The 27,233-nt window shown below is 41.8% G+C and overlaps 2 protein-coding genes and 1 long non-coding RNA gene across 4 annotated transcripts; 2 read left to right on the forward strand and 1 right to left on the reverse strand.

The window, feature by feature from the left end:
* Positions 1-16,881: 16,881 nt before the first annotated feature.
* e2f8 (E2F transcription factor 8) lies at positions 16,882-22,396 on the forward strand. 2 transcript variants are annotated; one of them, XM_028401203.1, is made up of 13 exons: positions 16,882-17,154; positions 18,115-18,374; positions 18,462-18,615; positions 18,724-19,038; positions 19,122-19,283; positions 19,390-19,527; positions 19,618-19,854; positions 19,934-20,015; positions 20,095-20,587; positions 20,675-20,941; positions 21,029-21,161; positions 21,244-21,584; positions 21,662-22,396. In XM_028401203.1, the coding sequence occupies exons 2-13, from the start codon at positions 18,204-18,206 to the stop codon at positions 21,827-21,829; spliced, it is 2,661 nt and encodes an 886-aa protein (XP_028257004.1). In that variant the 5' UTR covers positions 16,882-17,154; positions 18,115-18,203; the 3' UTR covers positions 21,830-22,396. The 2 variants fall into 2 exon arrangements, with proteins under 2 accessions (XP_028257004.1, XP_028257005.1); XM_028401204.1 differs by lacking the exon at positions 16,882-17,154 and having other exon boundaries at positions 17,617-18,374.
* On the reverse strand, positions 19,522-25,958 carry LOC114433003 (uncharacterized). The gene is made up of 5 exons (XR_003670334.1): positions 25,869-25,958; positions 23,798-23,893; positions 21,621-21,825; positions 21,232-21,485; positions 19,522-20,845 (listed from the first exon to the last, which is right to left on the reverse strand). It is a non-coding gene; the product is annotated as an uncharacterized LOC114433003 (long non-coding RNA).
* Positions 23,453-27,152, forward strand: csrp3 (cysteine and glycine-rich protein 3 (cardiac LIM protein)). The gene is made up of 6 exons (XM_028401209.1): positions 23,453-23,536; positions 24,358-24,469; positions 25,136-25,310; positions 25,446-25,578; positions 26,271-26,364; positions 26,453-27,152. The coding sequence occupies exons 2-6, from the start codon at positions 24,358-24,360 to the stop codon at positions 26,524-26,526; spliced, it is 588 nt and encodes a 195-aa protein (XP_028257010.1). The 5' UTR covers positions 23,453-23,536; the 3' UTR covers positions 26,527-27,152.
* Positions 27,153-27,233: the final 81 nt, after the last annotated feature.

A 27,233-nucleotide genomic window follows, 5' to 3' on the forward strand; every position in this document is an offset into this window, starting at 1 on the left:
CCAAAGCTTTAGCGATGCATCAACCAAAGTGAAGGTTCAGGAATTTTGATTGATTGATTGATTGCTTCATGTCTTTAATCTTTAGTTTATACATTACAATATTAAAAAATATAAATTCTAAGAGCTCTGCAGTGCCGAAACAAAATGCAGATTGGAGGGGTAGACCATGACTTCCAGACGTTCCACACAACCCAGGTAGGGAAAGAGAATGTTTTTGTGTGCCAGGGATGCATTTCCTTAAAAGATTTGCAGATTGTGAGACATTCTATGGAGTGACATTACTGTGACTGCTATTACAGAGAGTTCAGATGTGTTATAGACAGACCTGGAAAAAAAGAATTACCAACAGAGACAGGCGAGCTGGCAGACAGGGAGTCTATTCTCCTCTCTCTTCCTGGATAAATATTTGATCAGCGGAACTCTGATGGGTATTGATTAGCGCCCTTTATCCGGTCTTTATCGATCTACTGACTGTGATCACCGCTTACATGAACACACACACACACACATTTGTAACCTCTGAATGTCAAATCAGATTGAAAGGTATAACAGCATTTAGCTCCACTAAAGTGTTTTTTAATGAGATGAAGGTGAGGTTATTCTGAAAACAGCACTATAAAAAGAAGATCTCAATGTGTGTGTGTGTCTGTGTGTGCATGCACTGTGGTGTATATAAGTAGCAATATCAGGTTACAGAGCTTTCCCAATTCTTAGGCTATTACACTCCCCCTCAGAGTCCTATTAACGGCTAAGATTACATTACTGCAACGTCCTTCAGCCCCATGTTGGGTGACCCCTGCTGTAGTGATTACACAAGCACCTCTGCCTTCAAAAATGATGGGAACCACCAACACAACACAGACATATAGTGGTGGGGAAGGAAAGAGAGCCTTGTTTGCTCCACTTAAATCTGATCTGTGATGTGAGGTCAAACACAATATCCCACCTTGACAGTGGTGTAAAGATCCAATAAAACCAGCACAAGCACCAAAGAGGGGACACAATGGATCATGCAGCATGTGCTCAAATCAAACGACTGAAAACAATGTGGAAAGGTAGGGTTCAACAAGGACAACCACAAATAATGCTACAACCATTGACAGTAAAAACTATGGACAGAGCTTCCGTGACGTCACCCATTTCTTTCTGAAGAGCCGTTTTGAGGCTCGGTGGGAGGCTCCGGAACACTCTGACCACCGCCATGTTGGCAGCGTCACGTCCGCCAAAACTCCAAATATGGACAAGGAGAGGGAGCACGAGTGGAGTTCAGTTGGGCGGGCGATCGTGGAGGCAGGAAACTTTCGCTGTGATACGGCAACCTGCCTGTCACTCAAAGCGGCAACGCCATAATTATGAGTAATTTTAAGTCAGAATACAATTAAGTATTGTGAGTTGTAAAAAAAATTCACCCTCCGTATAATTGACACTGGAAGGGAACCTATCGTTTGAGACCAGACTGTTTCTTTGTACCAGGCTGTAAACATGTTCATTTCTGCTGTGAAGTCGGCCATTTTAACATGGGAGTCTATGGGAAATGACTTGCTTCTGGAGCCAGCCCCCAGAGGTTGCAGCGTGAATTACAAGTTTTTACACTTCCGCATGGGCTTCAAGTCTGAGCCCCAAAGGTTGCCACTTGGCTACAACACAGACAGACACAGATCATTTACATCTGCCGCATCTACAAGTACGTGTACATGTGTAAGCACTCACACTGCACTCAGCATACTAAACATATACCTCTAATGGTAAAAATAAACAGTATTGACATTATTGTAACATTGTCCAGGTTGGCCCTTTTACACATGTAGCACACAACAGGAGATTGACTGTGTTGATGCATTCTTGCCTACTGGCAATACTTAGGTTTAGGCAGTAAAAGAACCAGTTTCAATCTGAATGTTAAAAACAACATGCCAGTAGGAGTAAAAAACATGTTTTGTAAAAAATTTAATCGTACACATAGTTCCTCCAGGTGACACCTGGAAAATTCCATGGCTACGGTTTATGTGTGAAAGGAGTTTATTTGATGCCATCTAGCGTATTTCATCTCCTCATGATTCATTTACAAGAAAAACCAAAGTAGCGAGAGATGAAAGGAGAAGAGGAGGGAACAGAGTGCCGATGAAGTGAGTGAGCCCAAGTCTCTGAGGTTATGCTGTGTGGGTGGGAGTCAGTGATACATCTTTACCATGCAACACCTCCTCAGAAGCCATCTTTAAAATGGGAATGCAGACAGCTTTAATCCCACCGATGGCCCTACAAGACCCCATTATTCTCACTAATCCTTGTGTCATTGGTGGTCTGTTGCTCCCACAATACCTCTCGCATCACCTTACGTCCTCTGATCAAATGAATGTTAATACCACATCTGAAATACTGGCGACTTATGGTGCTCACAGGTTATTGCAACAATTTAATTACACCATGAACGGCAGCCAGGCCAATTCACGAATGAATCAATCAGTGGCAAACACATCATATTTGATTTTATTTGATTACACTGATTGGCCCTGACAGAGGATAATATGTCCAAGTGGGGAAAATAAAATTAAAGGTAATTCAATTCCCTGGATGCAGTTACAGTCTGCTGTCATTATGGGCAAAGCTGCCTTCAGATGCTCCAAGCAATATTCACCCCTACCACCACCAACCAATACTACAACCTCAAGGCAACCATCAGTCACAGAGTGAGATGCAATCATGCCTCTGGTTTAAAATTTATCATGAAAGCAAGTTAATCAAACAGTCAGGATGCACTGCACCAAGCTCCTGTGTGACTCATAAGGCTATTAATACAGAAAAGGTTACAACAGGGACACTACCTACAACAATATTTTACATCTTTGGCACGTGTGCACAAAACTCCAATGGCCTCATCAGCTGAGCTTTATTAGACAGACAGCTCCTGTCATCCAGCCAGGTTGGTTATTTGCCAGTAGAGAATAAAGAAGTGTCTCCATGTGGAGTTTTTATTGTTCCCTATAAAGATGAAATGTGAAGCATGACTCAAGCTTAAGATCATAACAGAACTGGGAACAAATCCAGTTTTTATTTAGTTAATCTCAGCTTTTTAAAGACAACAAATGGCTGCTTAATCTCATTCTTGTTCTTCTCCAAAGGAAACAGTAGTTTTCTTAGTGACACATACCTACATTTTACTTCACACTGTTCTAAGAAAAAATGTGAATCACTCCAAAATAAACAGAACCTCACTTAAATAAGGCTTCTTAATGATTTCTTGGGTCATTGCAGGAGCAAACAATTATGCCACCCATCCCTGAAAACTAATTACAGGTCAGCACTCATCTATCTTCCGAGGCCCCTGTGGTTGCACTTTAAGAATACACTCCATTATATTGCCAGAGAAAGTCACAGATTTCCTAATAAATGCTCCTTAATTGTCCTTGTATAAAGCAGAAGCCTTTGATGTTGGCGCTTTGCCTTAATCTCTGTGTGCTCGATAAATGCTGGAGATGGTAAGAAGAACCAGGTGTGAGTGATCAAGTGTCCTTTTCTGGGTCCTTGGTTCTAGGCAGGAGGCCACAGTCTAGTCTCAGCAGCTGTGTATACACCGTACCTGGATCAATAACAGCAGAGAGCCCATATTGATTTATGTGTGTTAGTGATACTAGCATGGGGGGTTGTTACGGAAGAGAAGGCGGGAGGTTGGTGGCCTGGATTAAAGTAACAGGGATACAGCTTTGTGGTGAGTATGGTGAGACGTGTGTAGGGTGAGGTTGAGACGGTCTGGGGTGACATAAAGGGCAAAATGTGCAAAAATTAAAAAAACGTTCAAAATATACTGACCCGAGTTCCCACAACTCCGCTGCTTAGCGTGTCCTGGTCTGACCTTTATCACAGACTCACCTCATTTCACCTCGAGCGCTGGCTAATTAGCAACAAACACTCTGATTCCAGGATGACAAATTCCTGATTCTGTAGTCTGTGACTGCAGAGACATGTTATTGATTGTGAGCTGCATATATCAGAATGCAATACTAAAACAATCAAGCTTTGGGATGATCCGGGAATAGTCCACATCAAGAATCTCTCATGTCACCCACTTCTCGTCCCATCTCTGCCGATCGATTTCAATTTAGTTTGCCACTTTTGTACAAATATGACCCAATATATTCTATTTATAGGTCACTGCACTTCCAGAAATCCACCTATTTTCCAGTTTTCAACCATCTTCAGCTACGTAATAAATTCCTTTCAGTCCAGTTTTTATCTTTTGATGGGTACAAATTATCAATGCTGGTTATTTTTTATCATAATTGTTTTAAACGTAAGCATAGGTGGAGGGTTGGGGGTAGCAAAACTTTAACTTTTCAAGATTAGAGTCCAAAATTTATGAGGAAAAAAAAAATCTAATAAAAACACTTGAATGCTTTCTGATATTATCGATAAATAAATATAAAAGTAAAAATAACTTGTTAATGTCGCAAATTATTAATTACAAATTATTACACTAAATATCTAGAAACATGAAATTGAAAAATACATGGCTGATTATTATGGCTGATTCACTGCTTATGTCTTTCCTCATTAACATTCAATGCACCAAACACAACAGACCCTAAAACACCATTTGTTTACCATTGACGGAGACTCAGAATATGGGAGTCATAAAACGGCACATTACAATTAATGGCATTGTGATCTACTTGAATTATTTAGTTTTGTACATGGGTCAGAATATTAACAGCTCTAAATTTTAACAGCAGTTTCTCATAATTCTATTTCTTCTATTGTGACCTGCTGAAATGGAAACCCTGACCCTTCCTGTCATCCCAGCTGCCACGTGTTTACATTGATTATGTCTTTGCTATGGACAGGAGTCAAATGAAAAAACATCTGTTCTAACGCTAAGCTTAGTGCTCTCCAAGGAATTGAAAGGCTCAATTACAGCAGAGCTCCATGTCTGCAGGGCCACCCTCCAAAAGAGTGCTGAGGCAGCATCCACCCAACGGTATCTCCAGGGACGAGAAACTCCAGAATCTGAATTCATCATGGGGCAATATTACATAAAGATCTCAGTGGTAATGATGTAAATGTATACACTGAAATCTGGATACCATCAGAGTGTTGAGGTATTTTGTGACATGATCAAATGAAGTGGTGTTTGCTATCAAACATGCAACACACGATCAATAAAGTTGTAAAATAATACATCTCTGCAGAGAGCAGCTGCCAGTTCAATTACAGAAACGCCAGTTATAATTAGCTACTTCCCACTTCTGCATGCTGTAAAAGTTATTTATCATTCACATTCAACACTTCCCTGAACTGCCTTGCAGCACATTGACTAGAGAGTGCATTACGATGCAGAGAAAAGCAATGTCTGGGAAGGTGGAGAGCGGCTGGGGGAAGGTACTGGAGACAGGAAATCGTTGTCTGATTCATCGCTTCATGTTCAGCGGATTACACGCTGAGAGGGACCCTAGTGGAAAATCTCTTCCATGAATAAAACAGGATTATTTATTCTGAAAGACAAAAGACGCGTCGACGTCTGATCCCTCCATGCGATTGCAAATAAATTATCTCACCAATTATCCCGTGGAGGCTAAATGCCAGCACAAGCATTATAATGGATGAGAAGGGGTTTTATAAAGACACATCCAATTAACAGTTGTGAGAACTGGGTGTGCCTGTGAAATCTGGGTGCCATGCCCAAAACTAAAATAATACTTACTTATTTACTCACTTTCCTGCTACAGAATTACAAAACAATGTCCCTTCAGTGTCCCTGTGTTTCTTTTAGCCCTGCAGGCAAGCAGCGTGTGGCTACCCCATTGTCTGGAGCCACTGAGCACCCCCTTCCCTATATGAATTCCTCTCCAAATGCAGCGGATTTACACTTTGGACTCAATGATGAAGGTTAAGAGCATGTGGATAGTGTGTGAATGTCTGGGGGAGATTGGCTGAAGGTACGCGAAGAACCTCCAGTTCCGCTCTTAGGGCAATACAGATGAAAAAAACGGCACCCTCCTTATCTCATGGAGAATTCCTGGTGTGTAAAATTGAATTCAGATGGTATTTCCAAGGATGAAGATGAGAGAGCAGGGATTGGAGAAAACAAATCGTGGAAAAGCTGGAACAACCGCAGCTAAACACACTGTCAATCCCTCTCCTACACACACACACACACACACACACACGCGTCTTTCTAAAACAAAGACTGAAGTGGACTCCCATTAAGCCAATGAGGCACAGAAGAACCCACTTCCAATATCATACATGCTGACCTGGCAACCCTCTGCTGCTGTGTGTATTCACACCACAGCAGAAACTAATGACAGAAAAATGCCCTCCATGTTTCTATCTATTCTAGTCACATAGACTTACAGCCTGAGCCTGAAGCTATCCAAACAGGTGCAGCACAGGCATGGATTTTATATTTTTATGAGCTTGAAATGAAAAAAAAATGCATATCTAATAACATGAAACATATCCACTGGCAAGAACCCATCAAAAATATAGAGAAAAAAAAATCATAATTTAACAGTCAGAGAGGAAGCAGCGTTTACTTTTTGATAAAATATACTCTCCCCAGACATGACAAACATTGGCTCTCTGTTTTAATTATAACCTCATTACTCACTGAAACGAAACCAAAGACAAAAGGGTTCTTCATTTATAAAGACTGTTCCCAATTCACAGCCACCTGCTAAAATGATTAACGGTAAAAATGTGTTGTTCTGTTTATGTGTGTGTGTGTGAAGGTACAATCGCAGAGGAAATCCCATCACCACAGGCGTGAGCTGAAGCACCTGTTCATCAGCAGAGCACCTCCCCTGAACCAGACGGAACCAGATCCTGCCCACTGACCCTCAGACATGGATTACAACGTTGTGCGAGTCAGGACAGCCAGACCATCACACACACCCTGCTGGTTGTGTTACTGGCAGCAACATTTTTTTTTTAGCCATACAGAGCCGCGTGATCTTTCAGAGTTTGTGCAGCTAAAATATAAAAAATAATGGAAGCCTAAGGCAAAAATATTGTCTTCATGCAATTACAACAAGGGGGAAATATGCAGATTTGTATGAACACAGTTTAATTTAAAATTCATCATTGATTTTGCTGGATGAAATTAAATCTTTTGTTAAATTGTCATGTTGATGTCTCACTGCAACTCCTATTTTAATTTGGGATGCTCTAAGCGATGATGATGATTCTTCCAAGTATCTTCTCACTTAGAACAAGATTAGGCTATTAATAATAAAGAAAAAATGTGTCAATGTGTTTTGTGCCAAAATGAAACTATTTTAACAATTTATGTCATGACAAATCATTTCTTTCCATAGTACAAATATCCTTAAAAACCAACTGACATTGAGAGTGTATTTCCAAGGGTCAGCCAGGATGTGCTTCCTGACACGAAGCTGAGCAGGCGCTTGGTATGTGAGGGGTCTGTGTTTTAGGGGGCCCACCTAGCCAATCACGATGCCCTGAAGCTGAAGTCCAGGCCATCCCACCAGCCCCAGCCACCTGTCCTTCACCCTCCCTCAGGGCGCGGGGGAGAGGGTGACGGCCAGATGGCTCTTGAGGTCCAAGCATCTTCCTTAGTGCAGCATCCTCCCAACCCCCAGCCTCAAAGAGGTCCATGCCTGGTCCCACCTCCACCCTCTCCGACGCCCCCTCCTCCCCCTCTTTCCCCGGTCCAAACCCCTGAGCCCCAGTGCTCGTCAGTGCTGCATGACTGGGCAAACACAGTCCTTCACCAAAATAAATCCCCCGTCTCTCCTCCGCAGCTGCCTGGTTTGCAAGAAAAGCTTAACTGGTGTCTACAAGAGCCTTCATCACCACGGGCAAAACGGCATTCAAGACATTAATTTAATTTTCCCTATCACCAAGTACCAGAACCTGCTCCTCATGCTGATCCTTAGAGGTTAACAGAAAATCTTTAAAAAGAAAGGTTTATGTCTTTTTTCAGTACTAAAGATAGTAATCACTTATCAGAGCGCTCCAGTCAGAGCTGGGTGGAAAGAGGCGACTGGTAAAAGGAGACATAATGTCTACAATGCGCTCTAAATAATCTCACATGGCTGCTCATTTGTCATAATGCTATCCCATCTCTCTGATATTACATTCAATTAGTTTCAGATACCAGCAGTGTAGGGCGCCTGGCACACACAATCAATCAAACCCTGTCAATGACAAATTGTCACTCCTCCAGTGGCTTTCCATATCTAGGCAAGAGGCCAACACAAGAGTGCAGAGATGATTCAGGGCGGTGATCAACTTGGGGTCAGAATCCTGCATCAGTTCTTTCTGAGAACAACGAGAAGGGTCATTATTCAGAATCAGGTGTCATTGTTGAACATCCACTGTACAGTGCGGACAGAGTTATGGCCTTCATTGCTTGTTTAAGAGAATAATGTAAGAGGCCACTGACTGCAGCAATCTGAATCTGGTTAGCACAGATGTTGCACTCCTAATGAACAGGTTGGCAGCTCAGGGAGAGTACAGCTACAGTGACCTTGGCCATATGTCCACTGTTGGGAAAAAAATATTATAGTGCAAGCTGGAAATGCAATACAGCAATTTTATGTTGCCAAGGAGTGCAGTGATATTTTGACACAACTTGAAATCAGCACAGAGTCCCAAAGCAAAGCACATGGTTATTAGGATGGAGCAGTAGCCTATAATGACCAACTAAGTCCACAAACACAGGGTGGGGTGTTGGGCAACTTCAGACTAAGAGAACAATTATGATTTGTGGTAGATCAAAACGATTGGCAAAGGATGGCAAAGATTCTTTGAGTTCCTTAAATTGTCCAACTTTACATCAGAAAGGAACATGTTTACAGCATAATTAATACCTAAAGGCCTGATAATGGGTGGATGTCTCACATTGAATACACTTACTTCCTTTTTGCAACAAGCTTATCCGCTATTGCAAGTGATGCACCAACCATTTTACTTATTTACATGACTGCACAAGGGTTTAAATCTTCAGTGCAGCTGCAAGTCAAGTTAGTTACAAACACTTAAAAAGCAGCCAATATACAACTTCTATTCATAAAGGTGCTTCCCTATGATGGTGATGAGCTCAGGGAAGTATCTCTGCAGTGGAAGAACATATTTAAGGTGGATCCAGATGCCTCTGGAAATAATCCAGGCTCCCTTTATAGGGAGGAACCCCCAGAGCAGGCCTAATCTGACCTGGATGACTTACATATTCGATCTGGCCTGGTTATGCCAAGAAATGCCTCCTGAGATGTTGAGGAAGTAGCTAGGGAGAGAAAGTAATATGGCTGCTCCAAAGTCTGTTTGGCAGGATGCCACAGAGACAATGGTTGGATGGAGATGTTTTCATCGTGCACACAAACTTAAAGCAAACTTTGGTAAACTTGGTAGTTTTGTGTCAATATTTTTCTGCATGAGTCTGCTGCTTCAATAAACAAACAAGACGCTGTCAGTTTAACCCCTGACATGTCAGTAACCCATCAAAATGTCTCACTGGAGCATTTCAAAGCTTGGAGGTCAGCAGAGCCTGACAGCTGTGGGAAGAAACTCTCCTTCGCCGGGCCTCTCCTGCTGCGTATGAGCTGTATCCTGAGGTTCAGGATTAAGCCCATCTTGTGGAGGAAATAAACAAAGCCATGTCGGCTTTTCCACTCATCTGTGTCTCTTAGCTAATTATGGGGCTGTTAGTGAATAAAAAGCAACAGAGCAGCAAACACACACACACACACTGTAAACACCTCATTATTCTACAGAACCCCACCCAACCGTATCAAACACTCCTTAATGAGCAGTCAGAAATGACTAGTGAAAATAAATACATAATTTCCACCAGCTCTGATTGAGCAATTAGAGTCAGATTCCTTTTCATTGTCATTGAGCTGAATCAATAATGGATTCCATTACAGAAGGCGCTCTGTCACCTTCTGAATGCCCTTCATCAACTCGATTAGACGTGAGAGGGAGGGGCTGGAGAGCTGCTCAAAATATACTGTTTCAAGCCATAAAAATTGAGCCCATTTTTTCAATTAGTGTTCTGCTTATTGCAGCTTGACTATATTTTTCCCTCAACATAATGAAGTCATGTCATTGTAGATAACACATATCTTATGCAACTATAAGAGAAACACCAAGGCACATCAACATGTCGGCTGTGAATCCATAGGTTCTCTTCTCTGGTGTGAGCTCAGGTGAAAAATCAACGATCAGTTCAACAAAGTTCATCGTTTAATTAGCACACTCTCCTAAGAAGCAGGCTGCCCTGGACACTGTGTTATAACTGTCCAACAGGCGGTTCAGACTCTGTTAATCAAAGATCAGCTCACAGCTCTCTTTTCTTTTGACTGCTCTCCAATAAATTAAGCATGCCTGCCTAGACCTGGACTTCACAGGCATTTAAAGCGGTCCAACCTAATTTCACGCTGGCTCACACAATTCTGGGAAACAGAGGAGAGCCAGTGCATGAATCAAAAATGATGAAACTGTGGGGGCACGTTTAAATAAAAACAAACTACTTTAAGAACAGCAACTTCCTATATTTTTACATTATATTCTCGAGGTTATGACTTCACTTCCATAACGTGGATCAAATGATTCACAACAATAACATGATCCAGATTGATTTTAGAGCAACTTATTCATGTCTCCATGCATAAAAGGTGGATTTAAAACAGGATGTACTATAGAAATGAAGAACTGCTGCCAAAAGTAAAATGTGACAATCTTATATGATGGCCAAGATTCACCGCTATGGCATTCAGCAGCCTCTATAATGCCACTGGCAACAGTCGGACAGCATGTCCCAGGTGGACTTCCTGGTCTTTGTTCTGCTCGGACCGCAGCACAGGTTCAGATTTGAATGGGGCTACAGCTCAATATTCTCTTGTGAGCAGAACACCAATGCATGTAGTTCAAGATGGAAGAGTTGTGCACCTGAATGACATATTCAGCCATAAGAACAACATGGCCAGTCTGCAGTCAGGGGTCACAAGATAGGACGACCTAGACCTAGCCTGTTAGCAGCAACTGAACTTTCAAAATAAAAAAGGGAATTTCCATTCAGTACAACTTTACAAGAACTAAACGACAGCTTCTGCAATATAAAAGATCTCAATCTCAAGGAATCCATGTTCAATGAATATCAATTGACTACAAAGAGACGGGTTTCTGGTTGTAACAAAGTCTGCAGTTCTGCTTCATCAAACACAGATTCACCACAATACAATAGATCCCTGATTCTCCTCCAGTGCTCTTTGCCTTCCCGTGTAGGTCCATGATTGCCACTCAATGAACATTAATATATGGAGCAGGGGACATGTGACACAGTAAATCTACACAGAGTACAAAATCCAATTACCTCCTACGGGGGTGACTATCACATACAGGATCTTGAACTCACACAGCCTAGGTAATTGACGGGGAGCATTGAATCTTGCAGCAGAGGTAATTCTCCAACAATGGGAGTCCGTGTGTGTCAACGTTACCACATCAGTGCTTTCAATTTATTTAAGTCGGTTGATGTCCATAAAGAGGGAAGGTGAGTATTGGCTCAGTCTGGCGCAACCCCTCTGTTCCCTGGAGAACACCGGGCGTCTGGTCTCCATTTGATCCATTTGATGGTGCTGCCACATTTGAGGCTGAGAATTCTTAATGACATGGAGACCTGCCACTGCTGAGAACTCGACAAGCGTGCAAAGGGCAAAAAAAAGAAGCTTACTTCATGATTGGTTACTATAGTAACAATGATGCAAAAAGTGGAGGTGCATAAATGTTTGAGCTTCATGCTGAATCCAGCAAAGCAGACGTGGTGTGTCACCATCCACTCAGATGCTCTGAGGAAACTGAAAAACAGCAGCTGGGACTTTGGTCACGTGAATTAATATTCATGTATAACATATTCCCAAGTGACTAATTTAACACACCTGATCAAATCAATTATTTACAGGGGGAGGACCCATAGAGAAAAAAAAATTTACATCTGATCTGTGATACACCTTCAGCAGAAGTCCAACAGATCTGGAAGTTCATCAGACCACATTAGCATGTATTTTCAATATTGGTTATGATCATTATAAAGGGAAAATGTCACATACATTCAAAGCCACAAAAGCTCTGACATTTTCACATGGCTCAGTAGTAACACACAACATTTTACAAATGCAGTTGTATAACTACTATACAGTACACAAAGCTGAGCACTATGAAAAAATACATCTTTGTGGGATTATTTTTCATTTCCGTTTATGTATTTCATGGTATAAATCAAATTATGTTTTTTGTCAAATTTAATTTGACAAAGTTTAATTGTTCTTCCTAAGTGAGATGTAATTAAGAAGTTAATTTTGGTTCAAACATTACTTATTTTCTGTCAGCTGAAAATATGCTACAGAACATTATACAACTGCATTTCTAATAAATAAAGTGAATAAACTAAAGTCGTAATACCAGCTTGGGGAACTAAATTCTTTGGACAGTTCTAAATAAGAAAATAGGTAATGCAAGATAAAAAGTATAAATGTTTAAAAGAGTTTAGACTGGAGAAAGCAGATGCTATGTCTAATGTTGTGCGGGTATGACGTGCTTAGTTTGGTGGGTCTTGCAAAGATGAGCAAAGACCACCAAAGCAAGAGGGAGTGATATTTACGCACATGGTGTGTTAAAGTGATAAGTTCATCGATTACCAGTATGGACACAAATTTGTGTTATCACAAAGTTTGTCCAGCAGAGGTCCATCTTCACTGCCTAAAGCACTTTCAGTGCAGTTACGTGAATGATTTGTTGGTGAGGCAGCTAGCCTGGTATACAGTATGAAGGTAAATGTAAAGACTAACAGATGTTATATCAAACTGACATTTACTCACTATAATCAACATGAGCCATTAGCATGTCTTTGTAAGGAAATATATACAAATTAAAAAAGGTTTCTCACCATAAAAGCACCTAACACATATCATGAAGCCTGCCAATATGGATTACTGTAAGTTTGTGGTCACATAAACTTTGTAAGAAAACTGGAAGTGGCCTCAAAACGCCTGCGCCCATCTGATCAAACTTCAACATTCACGCTGTGACCTTGGGAGCCTCAGCAGCTGCTCTGAATGATGGACCCCACATTTTTGACACCCAGATGAAGTCACAACCCACAGACTCGACGCTTCCCGCCTGTGCAAACAGTGTGCAGTGAATTCCCTGCAGCAAAGCAAGGAGCAATCCACTCTGCCTCCACCTTAAAATGAAGACTAATGTGCTCTGAATCAGACATCTACTTAAGACTGCACAGGTGGCCTAGTGTCGGCTCCAATCTATCACATCTGCACACTTACACAATGAAAACATCAGCTTGAACTACAATAAGCCAGATTTTCTGACATTTCTGAATGTTTCTCATACAGGAGTGGTAATCCGTCAACTAACGTCTAAGCATAGAAATCAGGCAAGCTGCGAGATTTCCAATGAACAAAAGTAATACATCAACATCAGGGTGGAAAACGCAGAGCAAAGCTGAAACAGGGAAATGAGTCATGGTATCAAACACTCCACCAATCTTAGAGCAGCCACAAAGCGTCTAAAAGAGATTTCTTTGCTTCCACAAACTTGCTGGCAGCACTTCCTGTGACACTCCCAAGGAGGGTCATAGTGCAAATATTTAAACTTCAGTCATTGTACTGGTCTCCCATACATCAACCAACAGACTCAACTATCAACACACAAAGAGCACTGAGGCAGAGGAAGAAGATCAGTCAGTAACTCACCCTTTTCTGGTCCTCCAATCCGTGCAGCACAGCCTTCCTCCTTGGATGCTGTTGTGGACTAGCCTCTGCTCCCGCCTCCATCTTCCCATAAGTGAGTGAAGCTCTCCCACAGCTAAATATCCACCAGGGGACGAAGGGATTCAAAGTATCACAGTCTCCTTCCCGCTTAATTCTCTGTTGCAGTGCATGAATGTCTATCCAAAAAGAACACAAACGGGAAAGAAAACTGTCTGTCCATCAACTTTGTTTCGTGAAAAAGATGACACCCGGTCTCCAAGGGGATGATCCAACCTCGGCCACATGCTGTGTTTCAGTCATAATGTTTCCTTATTGTTTTTTTTTATTATTATTTGTTGTTCCTGGTTCCAATATGGCCTGGTCTAAGGCGAGCATCAGGGCAGAGGACAGGATCCAGAGACGGTAACCAGGATGGTTCTCTCTCCCAAAAACATCACAGACGCTTGGTCTCACAGGAGGAAGAGGAAGAGGAGGGGTGTGATCATCATCATGCTCTCTCACGCTCACGTTTCAGGTAGCATCTATCAATAACAACAAATAAATAAACAGAAGAAGAAAATCAGGACCTGCAACAAAACAAAGCAGATCAAATCTGGTAAATGAAAATGCGGCTGTGCCATAAAAGTTCATCCGAAAATAGAAGGCACTTCTGTGCACGCATTTCCTTTGAGAGAACCAGCACCAGCGCCTGCTATTTGCAGCAGGTGCAGAATTTTCACCACAAAACTACGCAACTTTTTCGTCGTCACTAACTTGCTATGTGTTCATGCAGTCGTTTTTTATAGGCTGCACCACTCGTGGCTGCTCAGCTGACAAACTCTGGAGTTAGTGGAAAAAACTGCTTGCTGAAGGTTTGAGCTACTGCACCAGCAGCAGCAGCAGCAGCATCCCTGCAGGAGGAGGAGAGCTCACAGACCCGCTGCTGCTGCTGCTGCTGCTGCTGCTCTGGGCTTTCTGCAAACTCGTTAGAATTTGCTAAATTGAACAAACACGGAGGAGAAGTAAACATTACAGAAGGGTGTGTGTTGTAAGAAATGATGCTCACCCCGCACTTCTCCGTCCCTTGCCTTCCCGGTGGAGATGGTCCCTGCCTCGTGTCTGTGTACCGCTGTCCGCTCCTTTTGGCTGCAAGCGGAGCAGCCCGCTGCTGCCTTCAGGTTCTGTGGGAAATATTGCCAGCGTGGTATGATTAACACTATTGACAATGTGTCTTCGCGTTTTCTTTACATTAAAATCTGTTTTACTAGTAGCCTAGGAGCTACGTTTGTCCATTGAGCTTGAAAGTTTAATATTTAGATTTCTTTTAATTAATAAGTTAATAATTAGTCTATTTTTACCAGGCAGTTGCAGCACTAGGCTATATATTTATATATAGGCCTACCATATCATTTAACATTTTAATCTGTGGTTAAAGCTTCGACAAGTCTGGATTTCTCATTTCTTTGTTAGGAGTGTATAAAAGCTAAACATTTTTAATGCGTAATTACTGCAAACCTTGTTTTTATTATCCATCATAAATGCTCTTGAGTGACTGTATCTTATTCTGTCTCATATGTAGAGGCTTCAGACAGCTCCAGCTTTTTTTTCTCCTCCAAATCATTGCTTTACTTTTGTGATCTGTTTAACGAGGAGCACCTGAAGGCAGCGCCAGGGTCCCACTCGCTCTCTCTTGCAGCCGTAACATTACGTCACGCGGTGCTTCAGGCTCCGCTGTTTTCTCCCAACATCCTTGAAGGCGCCTGTCGGTTTCCATGGTGACTTCCGGTACGGAGTCCTCTGCTGCCACCTAGTGCCTAAAGAGATATGTCAATAAAAACATGTTGAGCCACTACATGGGAGGGTTTATGTGGCACTTTTTCCACTTTTATTTATATAAACAACAAAAAGTTATGATTGCTTTTCTTGTGAGAGTGCATTTATTTTATAAAAATTCATAAAACTGAACACACAAAAAATAATTAAAGCTAACAGCTCATGTACTTGTGCAGTAACCTAGGGGACCCTGGGTTGAGTCAGTAAATAAAGCATTCATAATTAAAGCTCTGCTATTTTCTACCTAATTTATTTTCCTGTAAGCAGCTGAATGTCACTACAGAAATGATCAGATAATCTAATCACGTAAACCCAACCCACGCAAATGTTTTAATCAAACCATTGCGTTCATACTGAACTTATTTAGTATATAATCAAATTATAGCATGCAGTGTTCAAATTAGGGCAGGGGTCTCAAACACAACTTCTCCGGGGGCCGCTGGGGGTAGAGTCTGGATGAGGCTGGGCCCGCATTCAAAAAAAAAAATTCTAAAAAAGTACAACTGGTCCAATCGTCTCAATCTTTATTAATAACAGGTCAGAATAGGAATGCAAATTATCGATTAATTCATTAATCGTTAGTTGAATGATCTTATCGATCGATTAACGATTAATTGATAAGCGGCGATTTTCCTGGGCCTGAATTTCCCTCAGTTTCAATAAGACTAAAAGCTAAATATTGTTTACTAAATAAAAACCGCATGTCATATTCCTTAATGAGTGACTTTGTGACCATTGGGATACAGTACAGACAATGACATTTATGTAGGCTAGAATAACAAAATCAATTGGGAATAGAAATTAAATAAAATATGCAGGCTTTAATATGTAAATAAGTTGTTTTCTGGAGCTTGTTTACAGTGAGGGCAGCTACTGAGAACACGTGTTCTATTCAACTCCTGATTAAAAAGAAAGAAAGAAATTCCAAGTACTTCATGTGACCTGCGTATTCACAGCAAGCACAAATGGAAATGCTGATTATCACGCGGCAACCTCCTACTTTGATCTGATTGGGACTATACTCTGACGGAGCACTGCTACATGCGAGATCACGCAGCACCTGAAAACAAACACTGTCAACATACCAGCATGGCTATAGGCTGCTGATAACTTTCCAACAGACAGCGCGTCGCTTGACACAGTTTTCAATTTCAGTTTTCATGGTAAAATAATTGATCATATTTATACCATAGGCGCACCGCTGCATGTACAGTACATGTGTGAATTATTAGCCCCACCTCCATTGCAGGAAGTGTATCGGTTGTGGAGGGGGGACGACTTGAATGCGCATGCTCGTACAGGGCGGGCCAAACGCTGGATGTGGTCATTCACACAACTGGGCAAACTTTTCACTGTAGTAAAGTTGACCAACAGGCCACTGCTTTCAAAGAGAGGAGGATTCCACACTCGCAGTGTTCTACTTTTTTCTCCCTCCACACATGTGTTTTGCTACTTTACACGCGTGGAACCGTGGTCTTGTGTTAAAATTCTTATTTTTGGACAGTTATCATTTGGGAAATAACTTCCCCGGAATCCACATCAAATTACCGCGAAGATGGAAAGAGTCCTCTGAAGAAGGTTATTGACTTTGCTTACTGGGGTAAGTTTGTGTAATTACGTAATAACGTTTGTAAGCTTACTTGTAAAACAGGATACGGAGATCGAGACGTTTCGTATGAATGAAGCTGTTTCGGTGCCTTCTCTCCGTTCCCTCCTCTCCTCTTCGTTATATGTTATTCGTTCATTTGCTGCTACTTCTTCTAATTCTTTTGCTGTTATCGCGTATTTAAAGCAAAGTGGGGGATGTGTGTCTGACTTCACAGCGTTGTGTTTTGGCTCAGCGGGCGCTCGTATTTCTACGTGACACCACCCGTGTTAAGTCTTTCGTTATAAAACCTAAAATATCATTCAAACGCAGCACAGACGTTCCTTCAATGTTGTCCGCAGTGCCGTGTTTTGCTCTTAACATATATAAATTTAAAGTAAGCCGCCGGACTTAGGTTCCGCGCCAAGGATTTCAAAAACAGTTTACCTGCGCGGGACACTCATCACTTCCTGCACGTCGCCTTGTGCCGCGCTCCTATTGGCTACTATACACAAAAAGGGCGGGACCACTGCGTCCGTTGGGCCCGGCGATTCGTTGCAGCGTACGTCAGTTACCGCCAATATAACTATGGTGTTTTGATTTGTGTAAAAACATCTTTTAAGGTAAATGTTTTCTGCTAAAACAGTCAGGGTGGTATAAATGTAATATTTACTTTACAGTATTTGTGCCGTTTTAAACATATTTGTACCCGAAATCTATGTTTTCAAAAGGCGGAACATGGAAGTAGTTAAAATAAATAGGAACTCTGTGTTGAAAATTAATAGTTACATCAAGCGGGTATTTGTTATTGCTATCCCTACTGAGATGATATTAGCAAATGATGGCTAATAAAATGCCCGTTGAACTGTTATGTAAAGCTATCAATTAATAAGCCAGAAATTGCATTCAAACAGCAGAAAGTAGAGGAAAATCTTTAGAACTCTCCTAATGCTATGTTTTTGTTTTGCTGTCTAGGATGATGGTTTTGTTGCACCCAATGTTCTGATAAATACTCCTGAGAAGTTAACAGATTAACCGTGTGCAGTCCAAGCGGAGAACTGGCCATGGGTCCTCTTACTACACCTAAAAAAGGAAGGGAAGTGGGTTCTGTTGATCCCTGGACTCCAACCTCCAACCTCAAAATGCTCATCAGTGCTGCTAGTCCTGAGATCAGGAACCGAGAAAAGAAGCTGTGCATAGACGCCGACGGAACGGACGGGCTTACCCTCACACAGGTACAGAAAGATTTCTCAGAAAAATCCATTTAACCTCTTTTATGAGTGTTTAAAGGGTTGTTTTTCTCATTTTCTGTTTTCTTGTAGGACTCTGAAAATGGAGAAGAGTCAGAGAAATTGATCAGCCGAAAAGAGAAGAGTCTGGGTTTGCTCTGTCATAAATTTCTTGCCCGTTATCCAGATTACCCAAACCCAGCCCTCAACAATGACATCTGTCTGGATGACGTGGCCACTGAGCTCAGTACGTGAAATATGTCTACTCTTCAATGTCTTTAATGTAATAATTTCAATAATATAGGCACAACAACTTGTCCATTTGTGCCAACCTTTGTTATGTGTTTTGTTCCAGATGTAGAGCGCAGGCGCATTTATGACATTATGAATGTGCTGGAGAGCCTTCACATGGTGAGCCGCTCTGCAAAGAACCGCTACATGTGGCACGGCCGGTCCCAACTGCCCCAGACTTTGGCCATTTTAAAGAAGGTGGGCGAGGAGCACAAGTACGGCCAGCAGATGCAGCAGATCCGGCAGCGGCTCCTGGACAGGGAGTTTGACTTTGATGGAGAGGAGAAGGAAAACGAGGTGATGGCGGACATAGAGAACAGAGAGCAGGCGCAGAAAGAGCTGTTCTTTGTGGAGCTACCAGGAGTGGAGTTCAAAGCAGGTAAAAGACCAGAGAGTTTTTGGCAATAATAACTACTCCTCTCTGAAGTTCCAGTTTCTTGACTTTGCATCTATCCTGTCCAGCCTCTGTTAACAGTAGGAAGGACAAATCTCTGCGTGTGATGAGCCAGAAGTTCGTCATGCTCTTCCTGGTGTCTAACCCTCGCATTGTGAGTCTGGATGTAGCTGCTAAGATTCTTATCGGAGAAGACCAGGTTGTGGATCAAGACAAGAACAAATTCAAGAGTGAGTGCAGAAGACATACTTATTAACAAATATTGCACGGTTACAATCTGTATTTTACGTCTATATTGGCAGTAGATAATTTTGCTGTTTGCTTATGTGTTTGCAGCCAAAGTGCGGCGGCTGTATGACATCGCTAATGTGCTGCGTAGCCTGAAACTCATCGAGAAAGTCCACGTGACAGAGGAGAGGGGGAGGAAACCAGCCTTTGAATGGGTCGGCCCTGAAGAATTCCCACAAGTGAACGGTATTTGTTTATGATTTATTCGGCAGTTAGATCACAGAGTATTCATATTTTAACACATTAGCACCATCACTGACATTTTCCTCCTTTCAGACCTGGAGAGCATTGCACCTGAATGCCTGTCCAAAAAGGACGAATGCCCATCCAAGAAGAAAACTGTGCTGGAGTCCCGTGCGTCTATAGACAACTGTGCCAAAAACCTTTTTTCTTCACCGGGGGCCAAACGCAATTTCACTCGACATCCCTCCCTTATTAAACTTGCCAAGAGCATTCACGATGACCGACGCAAGATCAACTCCGCTCCCAGCAGTCCCATCAAGAGTGCCCTCAGTAAGTACAGACACTATTTCTGGGACGTACACAGAAGATTCAGTGACTCTTACATGTAATCTTTCCCTCTCATCTTCAGGTGATTCATCAAATACAGACGTGTCAAACAAAATGGCGCAGCTTGCTGCTATTTGTCAGATTGAACTTAACCAGGAAGCGACGTAAGTTTGGTTCTATTTAAACTGCATGTTGCACTCTATATCACAACAGTGTTAAATGAGCACCTTGCTTCTGTTCCAGGACCAGATCTGAAGATCAAAATCCTGCTGTGAAGTTGCAGTCAACCACATCTAGTACAATGGAACCACCTCATGCAACATTACTAACCCCAACTCAGGAGCCTGAAATCAACACTAAAGCCCACATCTCACCCAACTGCACCCAACTGGCAGCACAGCCCACAGGGTCTGTCGCCTACATCCCTACCCAGTGCTCCCCCCTCATCCCCGTCTTTTTATCTCAGCAGCAGGGCAACGGGCCCTATGCTGTATATTTGCACCCTTCGTCCGCCAGGCCAAACCCTCTGGCCCGACCGCAGCCAACCAGCCTTGCTGTGCGCTCCATGACTTTTGAGGATAGAACGGGGCTAAGCCCAACAGGTCTGTCCACAGTGACAAGTCAGCAGGTCGCCGGGTTGTCTGATGTCAGTCCCATGTCGCTGAAACGGCACCACTCTGATTCAGCTTCAGAGAGCAGCCCCTCCAAAGCAAAGAGACTTGACCCAAGCTTTAAGGTAAAAATAAAGTGCATTCATGAGTGATATTTGTAATTTTAAGATATACAGTGTTACCAACTCCTTTCTTTCATTGGTCTTCTATAGGACACGTCCCCAAAGCTGTGTGAAATCCTGCAAGCCCGTCTGAAGGCACGCCATAGCAGCCAGCTCATCAGTCGACCCTCGCCCCGTGCCCTCCACCTGGACCCAGAGTTTGTCAACACCCCGGGAAGTGCCATAGCCAGTCAGACACTAGAGCAGAGCTTGGAGACCTTCCTGGACAGAGAGGACAAGACAACAATCTCAGACAGCGAGGCGGGATTAACACCAGTCAGAGCTCTACCCCTCACACCTGGGCATATTCATACTGAGGTAAACACTCGCACACTGCTTAAAGTGTCTTGTTCTCTTTGTTAAATAACATTCTAACATATCATTGTACCCTTTCTGACCTTCTAGACTTTAGTACCAGCTGGATACTTAATCCCAATCTCCCAGCAGTCCCTCATTGGCTACAAAGAAATTCAAAATTCAGGAGAAACCAACAAGGCCTCAACCCCTACTTACAACATCTACCAAACACCAACTGCAGGTAATCACATTTGTGCCATTATTAACCTTTAAAATTGTAGATTAGAGATAAAGGTCTAAAGGGATCAAACCTTTTTCAATAGGCTCCAGACCTGCACCAGCCCAGGAGATCACTCCCACCAGCCTTCGTGTTAACAGACCTGCTGCTGCTGTTACTGCCTCTCCGATCACCACCCAGCAGACCCACCACCTCCACAGTCCAAGTCCCGCCATCCTTAACTTCACGCTGCAGAACCTGGGTCTGATCCCTGGCTCCAGCCCAGGAAACGCCTTCGCCACTCCTCAGACTCCAGAACGTGCCAACACCCTACCCAGCCCTCTGACCCTGCAGCAGAGAGGCATGGTTTTCATCAGACCTGTGTCGCCTGTGCCTGTCCAGCAGACGGTCTCCCCACATCCAGTGGCCCTGATCAGTTTACAGCAGGTAAAACCCACAGCATTTACAGCATATATGACTCACACTGAGAGAAGTCTAACAGAACACTGTCTGTTACTGTCCAGCCTCTGTTGACCACCCCCAAAGGGACCAGCCTCCCCGGGCACAGCTTCTTCCACACGCCCGTCCCACTGTCACCTCTGGCTGCCGTGATAACCACCAGCGGACACCAGGCGGCCAAAACTGTTTACATCCCTCAGAGGAAGCTGGACGTCGCCACCGAAGACTCCTAAAAGGAAACGCTCTGACATCAGAGTAGATTATGTGTGGATGTGTTTTCTGTCTGTTTAGCAGTGTACAGTATTCTTTACCTGTGAACATTTCACAGCAGCCTTACTGCCTCCATTCTTATCACAGCCAGCTCTAAAAATAGCTGCCATGCAGACTGTGGCTGTGGACACGTGAAATATTCATGTAAATGTTCACAAACACTATTGTGATGCTGAAAGAAACTGTCTTCTCAGGACTGAATTTGCATCGAAAATTTGGGGAGACCTTTGGTTTTATTTTGTTTTGTATTATTGTATTTTCTTTAAGAGAGTACAGAGTAGTAACATCAGTGCTATAGTAAATCCTAATGATCATTTTTGCACAAATATGTTAACTGTTACTGCTTGAGTGAAATTGTCGAGAATATGTGAATATTTGTGACGCATTAGTGGCAAATTAGACATTTTGATAAGTTTAATTTATAAAAAAAATGACTGTTGTTTCTGATGTCCTGCTAAATGTAAAATGATAAATAAATTTTAATATGTTTTTGTAAGAATTTTAAAATTTTTGTTTTTCTTTTGATTTTGGGTATATGGTGACAAAAAATATGTTGAAAACCTGTAACAAAATATTTATGCCTATAAATCAGGATTAAGCTATCAATAATTACAATAAAAATCTTTAGATTAATTTGATAAATAAATATATATATATTATAATTATTCTAATAATAAATTAGAATATTTTATATAGGTTTTTATATAAAATTTTGACTAGGTCTTCTCTATTGAATGTTATTTACCTTTTTAGATCACGTCTTGATTTTATCTCCTAAAGAATTCATCTAATCAAAATAAATAAAATCTAATCAGATTACTTTGGAGGAACCACACCTAGAGGATGAATCCTGAATGTTCTCGTGAGCTTTTGTGTCAAAAACAATCGGTGTGTTTAAGGACATAAACGAAAGCTGATTATAGACAGATTACAGATTTACCGTGTTATTCATACTATAGGAGTTTGTTCAGCAGCCGAACACAACAAATAAATTGATTAGGTTAAAGTTTTTTTTTTAATTAGCTGGATTGATATGAAGCCTAAACATAAATTACTGTAGAGTGCTACTTGTGCTGACATTTGGTTAAGTGACCCAATTACAGCAGCCAATTATATGTTACAACATTTACTTGAAGTCTGACAGGAACATTTAGATTTTATTTTGGGGTATATTTTACTCTTATGCATGATGTATTTTTATTATTTTGAGATGACTGATTGGAAACAATAAACTGGAGTTTATGAGTAAGAGATGTGTCAGAAAGTCAGTACAGCATTCATCATAATCAAATTGAATTGCCTTTATATTTAAGAAAAACTTTTTTCCTTAATGTGTTCATATTCTGATGTTACACTGACATACTTTGAGTTCCCTCCACTTAATCCTGTAACATACCACGTCCATGCATCTTTGGATGCAGCTGTCTGTCAGCTTTGTGTTGGTTTGTGTCTTTGCTGTCTGTGAGTCCAGAACAAATGTCGCAGTGGCTGAAGTTCAGCCTGTGTGATGAAGGGTCAGAGGGCTCTGCTCTGTCACAAGTTATTTTAGGAGGATAGTTTCATGGAAGCGTCACTGGTGGACTGTGGCAGTGGGAAGATGGAGAGTATTTAAGCTGCTCCAAAGTGTTTGCTGCCATGTTAGGACTGAATCACGCAGGCTTGGGTTCAAGGTAAGGGACCGATTTCATTCATATTAAAGCTTCCTGTTAGCTACTGATTGCTATATTTTATAGTGGCAAAGGGTCAATTTACATATTCACATTTTTTAGTGTTTTTATTTAACGCAGACATAAATGAAGGCAGTCAGGTTTTATTCAAAGTTCTGATTTGTCTACAACAGGCAGGTATTTTACAGTATTGTTTGATGGAAGGGCAGCTGGGCCTTTTGTCTCAAAAAAGCCTCTATTCCCCTCAATATCACATTCACATACCAGTCCTGTGAGGTGATGGGCAGCCGCTGATAGGAGTGGAAAGGTCAGACAAAAGAAGGCCAGGCTGGGCCACACTGCTTCTTCAGGGAAACAAGTCTGAAGATTGAAAAATAAGACAAAAACAACATTAATGACTAATAAGGTTCTGTCACTTTTGATGAGATTTAACAATGAAACAGTACATTAAACAGACAATAGACCTAAAAAGTTCAAAAGTTCAGATATATATTTTAGGATGCTGCTGTATTCAGTGAAAATCAAGTGTATAAATGAAGAATGTTTAGTCAGTGTTTTTAACTCTAACCATTTGTGCATATTCATGTACGACATTTATCCTGTGAACTCCAGTATATTTTTCTTTGTTTCATCCGGTGAAAACAGCAAGAGTGCAGCAGTTACTGTCTCATTTTTTTAATATTTGGACTTTGCGTTGTCATGAAATGACTTAACTGAAATCTGACCTTGAAACCATTGTGATCTTCTATTAATTGTGAACAAATAAAGTATATAATAAACTACAGTTTTTTTCTTTTATTCATTTATTTATTGTTTCTGTTCAGATGCCGAACTGGGGAGGCGGCGCCAAGTGTGCGGCCTGTGAGAAGACGGTGTACCATGCAGAGGAGATCCAGTGCAACAGCCGAAGCTTCCATAAGACCTGCTTCATCTGCAGTGAGCTGCTACTTCTTTACTCTGCTCGGGTCCCACAGGGAGTGTCATGGTGGATCAGCTGAATCGCACAGATCTGTGACACACAGCTGTTTACATTTATATTCCCTTCAATCCCTGCCTTATATCATCTTTTTTTTAATTTTTCTTTGCCTTATTTACATCTTCTTTACATGACTTCATGCAGCATGTTACAGTACTCTAAAGGCCTGCTCTCTCTGGGTCAACCATCCCAGCAGAATCTCTCCATCTCTGCTTCTATTTCGGACATCCTGGCCTGAGCTTCAGTAGCTGTGATCCAGGTCTTAACCACAGACTCCCAGCTACATGAGGACAAAGACAGTGGACGCCTCCAACCACTCCAGCTGGTTGGCCGTGCCTGTTGCATTGTTCCACTGGGAGCTCTGAAAGGCCTCTGCGATAACCTCATCCATCTACTAAGTGTTCATCTTTTCTCGAACGTTCACCTCACACCCTCCTCTAAACCTACAAATAGAAACACAAGACATCTGACTGTGTGTAATGCCTCTGTTGACTGATAAAACACGCTGGCTGGGGGCTTTATTTAACGTCCATTACTCCATAATGGCATTCCTTCTTCTGGATACACTGGAACTGTTTTACCTTCCAGCTTCATGTGGTTTGAAGTGTTCATGTTTTTCCTCACAGTGAGCTGCAGAAAAGGGCTGGACAGCACCACGGTCGCAGCGCACGAGTCTGAGATTTACTGCAAATCCTGTTATGGGAAGAAATATGGGCCAAAGGGATACGGATACGGACAAGGAGCCGGAGCTCTGAGTTCTGATCCTCCAGGACAGGATGCAGACCTGCAGCCTCAGGAGGAGTATGTGTTGCTTTCAGTGAAATCCTGAAAATCCTTTTCAACTTGTAGATTTGAATAAAATCCATTTATAACTACAGGAAGTCAAAACACCTTCCCCCATTATAAGCTTGCTCATTTGTCTCCCCTTTTTTTTAGCTCTAAGCCAAGACCAGCCTCCTCAAACTCCAGCACCAACACCAAGTTTTCCCAGAAGTTTGGGGGGTCAGATCGCTGCCCTCGCTGCTCTAAAGCGGTCTATGCAGCAGAGAAGGTGATGGGAGCAGGGAAGGTAAGAATCTGGAGCTCTCTGTAACTACTTCCATCTATACATTTTATCATTCCTACTGCTTACATGTAAAGTTGGCTCCACTGCCTTTCCCTGTGTCTTATTTTGAAACAGTCTTCTCAAACAGGAAGTTCAGTACACAAACAGAGAATACAAACAAATCTTGCACATTTAAGGCCTCATGAAACAAGCCTCGAATTAAAAGCAAAAAGAAAGAAAAGGCTCAAGTTGCTTTCCATACTAAAACTTTACATACACAGTCGGTATGAGCCACTGAAGTATGAGTGTCTCACCTTTATTCTGCAGGTAAACCATCCACATAACTCTTACAATCCACTTCTTTCCCTTCAACCTGAAGGTTTTACAGAGTTCCTGTCTGTCGGGAGATACATTCACTTCCGGTCCTCCTCCTCCGGAATCTAAATGCACATTTAATTATTTATCTATCTATTTATTAACTAATATATCTGTATCGTTCCCTGCCAACTAACAAAAATAAAATTCAGCTTCCTGTTATTGCTGTGTGTTTGTTGAAAAGTTGATGATTTAACTTTTTACATCGCCTGTGCGTTGTGAAGCAAAGTGTAGTAACATTTGCTGCCACTAGAGGTAGTAAATGAAGCTGTGCACAAGACTTGTACAAGTTTACACAGCATCTTTTATCACGTTTCAACAACTTTGTCTGTGTGTTTCAGCCCTGGCATAAAACCTGCTTTCGCTGTGCCCTGTGTGGCAAAAGCTTGGAGTCCACCACAGTGACGGACAAGGATGGAGAGCTGTACTGCAAAGGTACACACACACACACAAAGTGTGAAAATACAGCCCAGTTACACACATCATTAACTGAGTTTGGTTTTTCTACCTTTTCTTCCTTCAGTGTGCTATGCCAAAAACTTTGGCCCAAAAGGATTCGGACTGGGGAACGCTGCCATGCTGGAGGAACATCCGTAAAGATGCCTCAGTTCTTAAGCTCATTATATGGCAGCTGTCTCCATGGAGACTCAGCCTTAACCTCAACATGAAAGTGTTTGTAATACACAGTAGATGCCATGTTGGGCATCAAAATCTTCAAAACATAAAATAAAAATATTTTGTTACATTATAATGCATCCTGAATGGAGATAACTTACAACATTGTTAATTACTGTTATAAATAAATGGAAAAAGGAGCCTTTAATGATCAACGTTTTTGTACCTAACATGTAAAAAACAGCTGATATTTAGATTTAATCAGATTTCAGACAATCCTCCCTTTTGTATGAAAAACCCAGATGATTACAGCAGCAACATCCCCAGCTGCCTGTTTAAATTAAAATCACTGACAATTAGAAGGGTTTCATCTTGTTAAGCTCATTTGTTATTTTAATCTTATTTATGTTCATACATAATTCATTGCACCATCTTAATTAGAAAACCAAAGCCATAAATAATTAACTGTTGCAATAAGTTAATTTTTCCAGAACAATTATGTGCAGGCAGCCGTGCAGAGCGAGCCTGGATGAGACATTTTTTTCCCCTAACTAAAATTAGACTTGTTATCTCATGGTATTAAACAGAAGGAGCTGACAACACGTAGAAACACGGCGAGTCTCCACAACAGGACTCAGCTCGTCATATTATTGTACTTATTTGTAATAAAGACTCCTGTGAACAGCTGG

Source organism: Parambassis ranga, chromosome 3 (assembly GCF_900634625.1).
Source record: "Parambassis ranga chromosome 3, fParRan2.1, whole genome shotgun sequence".
Lineage (NCBI taxonomy): Eukaryota > Metazoa > Chordata > Actinopteri > Ambassidae > Parambassis > Parambassis ranga.